This window comes from Antechinus flavipes, chromosome 6 (genome assembly GCF_016432865.1).
Source record: "Antechinus flavipes isolate AdamAnt ecotype Samford, QLD, Australia chromosome 6, AdamAnt_v2, whole genome shotgun sequence".
NCBI lineage: Eukaryota > Metazoa > Chordata > Mammalia > Dasyuromorphia > Dasyuridae > Antechinus > Antechinus flavipes.
The window spans coordinates 58,226,043-58,236,136 of record NC_067403.1 but is presented as its reverse complement, the minus strand read 5'-3'; the positions used below and the strand labels follow the sequence as shown (position 1 = coordinate 58,236,136).

The window sequence follows — 10,094 nt, the reverse complement described above, 5'->3', positions numbered from 1 at the left end:
CCAATAGATAAGAGTTTTATGAAATGCTAATGTGGTCATTACTTCACTCCTTGTCATATCAGTATCCATGGCAGGATTTTTTGGGTCTGTGTTCTGTCCTTTGAATCATTAGTGATCTCATGTAATCAACTTTCCAGTAATCATTTAAATAGCTACTTGAAGAAAACAAAGTTTGGTTTTATTGCCTTTTTTTTAAACAAAATGTTCTATTTTAATCAATTCCTTTTTTTATTTTTTGTTTCCTGTCCATTTTATTATTTCCCTATGTTTCATTCTTGTGGATTATACTTTAGTATTTTTGTTCAACTATTTTCTCTCTTCATATATATAAATCTATGTATATACACATATGTATTATACAGAAACATACCAAGCTAACCATTTTGTTTTGGTTTTTAGCTGTGTGGTCATACTTCTTTACACATTTCTATACATTATACTACTCCATAGTCCTTTATTTGTGAAGTATTGAGTATCCACACTTTATCTCTCCATTAGGCTCTGGGTGATATTCATTTTCAACTCTTTAAAGAAAATAAGATTTCATGACATGTAGACATATATCAATAGGGTGATGAAGTTAAAATGAGATTTTTGTTTCTTATTATTGTATTGATTCTAAGTATAGGACTGCCTTCCTGTATTCTGATTATGTGCTTGCTAATATTTGCAGTTTGTGAAAACAACTCATTTGCTCTACCTTACCTGAGGTACATTTTTTTTTATTGATCCCAATGGTGTGAAAAGCTTTATACTTCTTCACCTTGTAAAAGTAAAGAAGAAAAGGTATTGATTTTATCTCAAATTCCCTTGGTTGGGTGAAATGTTAGTTAAAAAGGAAAGGAGTAATATGAAGGTTCCATAATACATCTTATCCAAGAAAATATACCAAATCCTAAATTCATTTTTACAAACCAATTCCCTATAAAAACTTTCTTAGGGAATGTAAGTTCCAGTCTTATCTCCTTGAATCATACTGACTTGTAGTTGGTATTGGTGCTTTATGACTATAACAGCCAGCAATAAAAAAAAAAAATCTGGAAGATATAATCAATCTGGAAAGATTCACAGGATTATATTCTCATAGATCTAAGGCCATCAAGTCCACCCCTTCATTTTAAAAACTATAAAAGTTAAATGACTTGACCTAGATCACACAAATGCCAACTAGTAGACTGCATTTGATCTGATTCCACACAGTATTTTTTTCATTGTACTGTGGTTTTACTCTTTCTAGGTGAAGAATGATTCTCTCTCTCTCTCTTTTCTCTCTCTCTCTTCTCTCTCTCTCTCTCTCTCTCTCTCTCTCTCTCTCTCTCTCTCTCTCTGTTTCTCTCTCCCTCTCTGTCTTTCTTTCTGTCTCTCTCTCTTTGTGTGTATGTGTGTGTGTGTGTGAGATAGAGATAGAGAGAGAGAGAAAGAGAGAGAGAGAGAGAGAGAGAGAGAGAGAGAGAGAGAGAGAGAGAGAGAGAGAGAAAGGAAGGCAGATATCAGCTAACATTTTCTTTTGACCAAAGTAACTCATGAGGATCCCTTACTAGAGAACAAAGGGATGGACCCAGGCATTCATAAAAGAATTACCAATATCTATGAATTCATGGAATTTTAAAATATTCAAGTATGAAAGGGTATATATAAAGTAATTCTCAAAGTTAATGTTAGTTACTATTATTGTTATTATTATTATTGTCATAGTTGCCTAACTGAACAGTTAGCAAATGTGAATTTCTACTAAATGCTAAAAGAAAAGGGAAAACGTATGGGGAAGGCTCAAATTGTTTGGGGAATTTGTCTATTCAAAGGAAAATCTAATATTGATGGCTCCTAGACATATAGGAGATAGGACCTACAGTGTGGGAGGTAAAGAAAGTCAGTAAACTAACCTACATAGAAACTGAATTTTTACTTTGTTTTATTATGTAGATTTTTAAACATCATTGTCAGTGGTCATTTTCAACCTAGGATTATTATCATTTAATAATTAAAAAGGTCCATTCCTGAATTTAAAGTGTTAGATTTTGACTTGAAATTTCTGAAAATATATAATGAATAGGAAGGGATCGATGTCTTCAGAACAAATCAAGCTTTTCTATGACCTTCACAGTCTTTTTCCATCTTGCTTCAGGAAGATTTTCAGCAGCTAGAATTTCAAGATTTCTGGCAGGAAAATTTTCTGGTTGAATTGTTTTCCCCTCTCCCAACACCATTATGCTGTTTCAATTGACATTAGATTTGAAAGCTTTTCTTTCTAAAAATGTGAATAAGACAAAGTTTTTTTTTATCAGAATTTTGTAATTTAGATATACTTGGAATGAGAATATTTGTATTCATATATATGTACCCTTTTTATTTCTTTATAGAAGAAAGTCATAGAATGAAAAGGAATGATCTCATAGAGAAAGTGTTCTAAAGCTTGAGTGTCTGGTTATGCAGAAGACAGTGACCAAGCCAATCTTCAAATTATTGCGAGTAAAGTTGTTTTGAATAACCTGTGTTGTGCTTCTCCAAAAGCAGTTCATTGTGAGGCAATGTTACCTTACGGCTATGATGTTGAAGCTGAAGATACTAAATGAAAAGTTACTTATCATTTGCTTGTTTTTTATCTTTGGGCCATATCCTGCCACTACTTTTTATTCAATGCCCCCATGGGAGGCAGTGGAAAACCCATGCATGGAAGAATGGCAGAATATGTATCCTACTTTTATTTATTACATATATATATATACAGCAGTATAAAATAATATATTACATTTACACTCGTATTTTTATTTATGTATTATAGCATTCACAGTAACAAACACTATAGTTAGAATTAAAACTCATCTTTCAATAGAATACCCTGTTTTCACTCACAGATAACTGTCTCAAAAATGTGTTTAGAGCTGACAATTTCCCTGCTTGCTTTCAGCTCAAGGGTGAATTTTGTTTTAATGTGTTGAAAGTCTGAGTTCTATTTATTCAGAAATTTTTGAGTCAAATGTGAAAGAAACTTTTTTTTTTTGCATTATCAATGCAGTATTTGCACATCACTCAAAAACATCTGGACTATAAAACATCAAACTTAAAATATGACTAGCTCTTAAGAAATAAAAGTCATTTTGCTAAATTTACAAATACTTAAAAAATAATAACAGTGATTAGAAAGTCATGCATGCACACTAAAATTATTAAGATTTTAGTCATGTTATTGCCTGCAATACTCTAGTGGCGCCCATCTTTCAGCATTCTCATAGAATGCTAGAGCTTAAAATCTTTGCCAAGTTGTGAAAGAAAAAAAAATCTTAACAGCTTCATCATCTACTATGTAAGAATTTTGTTGTCTATCTGAGGGTTGAAGCTTAAATACATGTAAAGTTATAATCTATTCCATGGTGTCCAAATACGATATGCTGTCTTTTTTTCTTTGTTGGATAGAAAGGAACATGAAAACAAAGCAAGGATTTTAAGTACAAAGCCTTCATCACCAAAAAAAAATACACTGTTAATTTCAAGAACCCAATAAACTGTAGAACAAATATATGATACTTTTAAAATAATCAAACTGACATTCATGTAGGAATATTCAAGTTTTTAAAACCCATCTGGAAATTTAATAATGTACAGTGAGAGTAAATCTACTATTTTATGGTCATCAGCAGTCAAGAACCTGACTAATTTATCATAATTAGAAATAACACTGAATATATTTGAGTGCTTAATTAATTTAAAGGAAAATCTCATTTCTTTTGATAATGTTTTTGTTTATTTTAAGAAGTAAAAAGTATAATTAAGCCTTTGTAGGAAAGCCCTGATAAAATCAATGAGGAAGATAAGTTATTTTTGTTCTTAGGATCCTAAATCAATAGTTAGCATGGAATTTTGGCAAGATCTTCTAGTTCAATCTACTTATTTTGAAAAAAATTGAAGACCCAGTGAGATGAAGTGACTTTGCCAAAAATCACACAAGTTAAAAATGGCAAAGCTAGAATTTAAATCTAGGTTCTATTATCTAGTGTTTTTCCTCCCTTGTAGTAACAAGTTTTTTTTTTTTTTTGTTGTTGTTGTTCTTTTGTTTTGTTTTACCTCTATATTTTCAGAAGTCCATTTCAGACCTGAAACAGGAAGCTCCAATTCACTAGATCAGTCTTATCTCAGTTTTTTTTTTCCATTTAGAATACATATTGATAAAGGCTTTGCATTTAATATCATCACTAAACAATATCTACGTACTGTCTCACTATGCCCCATGAAAGAGGATACATTTTATATGTATATCTGTTATCAATATGCCTGTAAAAGAACTCCAGTGTAAATTCTCAATGTTTAATTAAAAATGATTCCACAATGTGATTCCCATTTATAAATTAGGATGTTTACAAGTGGATGAAACATATTTTAAAATTGTCATTTGACATACTTTTGAAACATTAAGACATTATTTCCACAGGAAAATCTGTTGATTCCCTACTGCTCTAAAGACTATACATATTAGCTAGGAGGGGGTGAAATGAATAACTGGATTTTGTTTTATATTTCCCTTCTGAAAATTTCATGTGATGGAAGACTTTGTTTAATTATCTGACCATATTTTTTATTTGATTGCTAGAGTATATATAGGAGAATTTCAAAAGAATATATTCTGATTAATGGGATAGCCAGATTTAAATAAAATATATATGCATTTATGTAGCATACATATCTGTACTCACTTATGTATATGTATGTGTGTATACACACATTATATACACTCACATATAAATATATGTGTATATATTTATATGGATTCAGGAAATACAAATAGCAACCAAAAACCCTTCAATTTTCATCAGCTGAGTTTAATTCTCTTCTCACTGTTAACTTTGAAGCCAACTGACTTCACTCCTCACTTTCTATGAACTGCAATGACTTCTAGCTCATGCTTTCTTTAAATAGATAGTTGATTAGGGGCCTAATTATGTCATTTTATTTCTATAATCATGAAATTCTATTATATAATTTGTTGGAAGTCTTTTTTTTTTTAAGATTCATGGTAGAATTCAATTACTAAAGTCCAACCTAAGAGAATAAATCCCTAAGGCATCAATTAAGATAAATAAATAAAATATAAATAGATATTACACAGACTTAAGCCCGGGAGAGAATACATTTGTTCATGCAGAGGGTCAAATAATTAAAAAATAATTTTTGATTCCTTTCAAATTGCATGGAGTAGGTGTGTTGAGTAAATAAAAAGGAAATAAAATCTAATTTAACGGACCTGTAATGAAGAAAAAAAGATTTGTTTCTTTCCCCAAGGAGGTAAAATGATCCTGATGCATGGAAGACCTAAAAGTAAAGTAAAGATTTTCAGCAAGGAATATCATAATCTTTCCTTATATGCAATGACAACATATAGGCAGCTTTCTAGAGATGAAATACAATGCAAACCTTATTAAAAGTCTTTCCTTTAAGAAGATACGTGATTCATCATATTACTTAAACCTAAATAAATATAGTTCTGTTGTAGGTATCCAAATACTTTATTTATTTCTGAATTTTAGTGGCAGGAGAGTCATTTTACCTGTGGATTTAGGTTTACCTAAAATGAATCCCAATAACAGGTTGTAAGATGTGCTAATTATTCTGAAATATGTGAAGTATTCAAAAATTATTTGTTTATAAATGTAGGATTTCTGCCTTTGAGTGACATATACAATTAATGTATATACACCGTCTGTGTAAATATTGGTGAACTACAATAGTGATGGGCAATAAATACTAAGTTTAAAAATTATTTTTAAATTATACAAATCAATTGTGGGAAAGATCAGTTCTAAGTAGTTATCACTCCCCATTTAAATAGGTCTAATAGCCAAAACACCAGATACAGGACCAATTAAATTTAAAGATAAATATTTTCAAAGCATTTCTAAAATTCTGCATGGGCACATGAAGTTAAAGGCTAGAGGTGAGGAATGAGGCTTCTGTCTTTCCTTGGAAGATTATCTTACAAACTAATGAGACTAATTTCTCTCTCCATTAATTGCTTTTCTAAACATATCTGCTGAAAACACAGACACTTTTTATAATGTGTTTTAACACATAATAAACAGCCATAGGAAAACAACAATAAAATATGTAAAACCGAGGGAAATGAATCTCACTAAATTTAATCATTAACTCTGATGACATAAAAGTAAGGCAAGCTTTACTTTGCAAGGCTTGGTTTCATGAAGACTTTTCTCATTAATAAAACATTCCAAATACATTTAAACTACAAGTGAATTTTTAATGAATCATGTCCATAATTTCATGTCTTAATATTAATGGAAGTCTTCCTAACTTATTTGCTGTTTTATCAGGACAAAATAATATTTGTTTATCTCTCTATATGTCACATAAAGAGATCTATAAAAAGTTTACTTTCTATATAGTTAGGTTTCCACAAAGCTTTGTAAAATAAAGGTCTGTGTGACTTATATGATTTGGGAAGAGTTTCTTAAAATAATATTTTTCAGCTACATATTTTACATTGCAAAATGTACAGACACCCAATTTTTTTTTAAGTTTTAGTTTCCATTTTTAACAACATATACAGGAGAATTTATAGATTCCCTTATACAAAATTCTACATGATCCTAAATTAAACACCATAGAAATAGGAGCAAAAGAATGTAAAGGTTCAATCCTTTGACAACATAGTCAGTGTTCAGCCTGGTAACGTTGACAGCTGTGTCTTTGGCATTGAAAATTCAGTACAAGTTTTAGACAAAATTTTATCGCTTAGAGTTAAAAAAAAAAAAAAAAACAAGAAAAAATAGGATTGATCAAGATTATGAAAACTGGGGAAATGCCATTAAAGATGGTTTTTGTCTTAGTAAGGTTAGCTTTGGGACCCTGAATTACCTTTTTGCTTGAGTGTATGCTGTGAACTCTATGAATCCATTTAAAAATCAACTAAATTGTACCACATTTTCAGGAAAATTATATATAATATAATATAATATATATATATTTTATATTTATTTAGAAGCTTTGAAATATTACAGTAAACACTTTGCAACACGGTGTATAAACTACAGAGAATGTCTTTGATATTTTGTGGGTCCTCGGAGGAACAACATTTCGATGACCCACAGATGAAAAGAACATGATCACAATCTCTCTTGTAAAGTTGGAATAGTTGGGGGAACACTTGATCACACAAAAATAATATAAAACAGTCAAGTTTAAAACAGTGATATTGCATTTATAATGCACAAATTTCCTTTATCTTGTACGATTGGCTTCTTGTGGTGAATATAAACATCTAGAGGGCTCAGTGACATTTTGGAGAGAGAAAGATATATAGTGCTGTAAACAGGCACACACTGATCAGAGAAGCAAGGTCAGTTGCCTCTGAAGGTTCTACAATTCTGCACATTTCAACTCATTTCTCAGGCCTGCTGAGAGCAATTCGGTCTGATTGTGGGCCCTGGTGACTCCAATAGCAATCGAATTCTCAGTTACACAGAACTGGATGGCCAAGATAATGAAGTTGAAAAGTTGATGCTTTTGTTGGTTGACTTTTTGTGCAAATCATGCTGCGTCAGGTAAGTCCTGTAGAATTGACTAGCATATCCTTTTCCGTGCTGCAGAAAAGAGACAGAAAAAAACACTCAGAAAAAAAAAGTGGCTCTTGTCCTTTATTTTAGCCTCATTTGGTGGACAAACAAAGCTTAGATAGCACAAGCTTTTTTGAGATTCCCATTTTATAAAAACGTCTTAATACTACTTTCCTAGACCTTTGTTTCTTCACCAAGAAAATGCAGACAGGATAAAAATGCCTGTATCCTATTAATCTCAGAAAGTCATTGCAATTGAAAGCACTTTTGTAAACTGTGAAGCATTATAAACATATCAGTTAATATTAATGTCATGTTCAAGAAACATCCTTCTTTAACTTGCAGTAATAAATGATCATATATTTATATAGTGTTTTAAAATTTTCAAAATACTTTTATACATTTAAACCTTTTTATTCCCTCATATACCGTGATTTTCATATTCATATTCAGCAATATATGGAAAGAGAAGATTTCTTGAGGCTCAAAAAGGATTGGTGGCTCTCAGCTTTAGAGGTGGCAAAAATGACAGAGGCCACATGATACAAATGCCTTCATTTTACAGAGGAAGAAACTGGGCGGCTAGGTAGCTCCATAGATAAAGTGCTGGGCTTGAAGTCAGAAAGATTCATCTTCCTGAGTTCAATCTGTACTCAGACCTGGGCTAGTCATTTAACCCTGTTTACCTCAGTTTCCTCAACTATAAAATGAACTGGAGAAGAAGCTGGATCTTTGACAAGAAAATTCCAAATGGATCACAAAGAGTTGGGCACAACTGAACAATAAGAATAAAGTAAGGAGGCCAAGCAAGGTTGATTAACTTTATGATTTGTGATCACAAATAGATCACAATAGAACTACTATTCATACTGAGGTCTACTGATTCTGAATCTATATTTTCACATTTTTCAGGAACATAAGAAATGAAATTGCATAAACTAAATTATCACAAGTGAGACCCCATTTGCATCCATTAGGACAAAAAGTCACTAACTAGGTTAGATTCTCAAAATGAATCTCAATATCGTCACCTGTGGATTCTGGCAACACCATTTTATTTCTGCCCACAGAGCTGTGGGCTGGACTAAGATAAAATATCAGTGACCCTAACAAGTCATCCCCCTATAGTTCTGAAATGACCAAAATCAAAATGAATAAAAAAAAAAAGAGGAGAAAGAAGTTTTAAAATGCATAAACACAATCTTCTGAGTAATCTATGAATATTTTCTTGCCTGTTTTATCAATTCATTCCAAAACTCTTCATGCTGATTTAATAGATAATGAGACAGACCTGTATGTCATAATATATAACAGTTTACAGATACCTTTTGGTTTCCCTTTGTTACTTGTCTAAGCTTATTTAATCTAGTTTGTTACATGATTTCAAAACCAATGCTATAGGAATTCTCCCATATTATATTTCAATCTGGCAGAGAAAGAAAAACATTAAAAATTATAGCTTTGATCTTAAAATGTGGCAGAAATACTGGAAGGAGAGCCAAAAAACTTGGAAATTGGAAATATTCCTGAAGAAGCAAATGTTTATTCTTCTATGAATTCTAGGAGGTTTTATTATACTATTTGCTTACATTTTTTTTTGTTCTAATAAATATAAACTCAAACTGACTCCAAATCCACTTTCTTTTACTCCAATGTGCTGTAAAATACAGTAAGATATAATGATGGATATAAAAGAATACTAAGGCACAAGTATTCAAATCCATAAGAGCTAATGTAGAAAGAATTAAGCAGAAACAAGATAATTTACCTGATAATTCAAATAATAAAATTAGAATGTAAATCAAAGCAAAAAAAAAAAAAAAAAAAAAAAGGCGTCAATATAGACTCCAAAAGACTGATAGTGATCCCATAGATAAGTGAACTACAAATCTAGGAAGATACACAAAATATTCTGTCAGTATATTTTGTTTTGTCATTTTTGTTATACAGAAAGGTAGCATAGAATAATAGATAAAGCATTTTCAGGAAGATTTGAGTTCAAATACTGCCTATGATCTCAGGACTGCCTAGAAAAGTATTCTGGTTGTTCAATAGTAGTAGAGTAGTACTCCAATGTATCATTGAGGCACCACATATTTCTCTGAGAAGAGAAAGACCAATGAAAATGAATACTAAAATGTGAGTGAGCACATAAGCAGAAATATGCCTTAGACTTTTATTAGCTGTGTGACATTAGGCAAAACACTTAACACCTCTGAGCTTCAATCTTCATAGGAATAACAATAGCTTTGGAGCCTACCTCATAGGACTTTTAGGTACAGATGAGATCATGCATGTGCAGGGCTTTGAAAATGTGTAATTTATTACTATTTTTAGAAAGAAGAGCTCTACTACAGTGGATGGCATTTGGAAATGAATGATGCTTTTAAAAAAATATTTTAAAATTATGAAAAAACAAATGATATACTTGAGCAGTATTAAAGGACATATTACCTATTTTTTTGTCATTGTTTTGTATCATTTTTTTATTATAACTTTTTATTGACAACATATTCCTGGGTAATTTTTTAC

The 10,094-nt window shown here is 31.1% G+C and overlaps 1 protein-coding gene across 1 annotated transcript in view; it reads right to left on the bottom strand.

Annotated features, from left to right (window-relative positions):
- Positions 1 to 2,689: 2,689 nt before the first annotated feature.
- The window catches only part of PCDH10 (protocadherin 10), a 60,470-nt gene continuing 53,065 nt past the window's right edge, over positions 2,690 to 10,094 (bottom strand). The window contains exon 5 of the mRNA XM_051964540.1: positions 2,690 to 7,589. Within this exon, the coding sequence (XP_051820500.1) occupies positions 7,570 to 7,589 (20 nt within the window). The 3' untranslated portion in view covers positions 2,690 to 7,569. The remainder of the gene's footprint in view (positions 7,590 to 10,094) is intronic.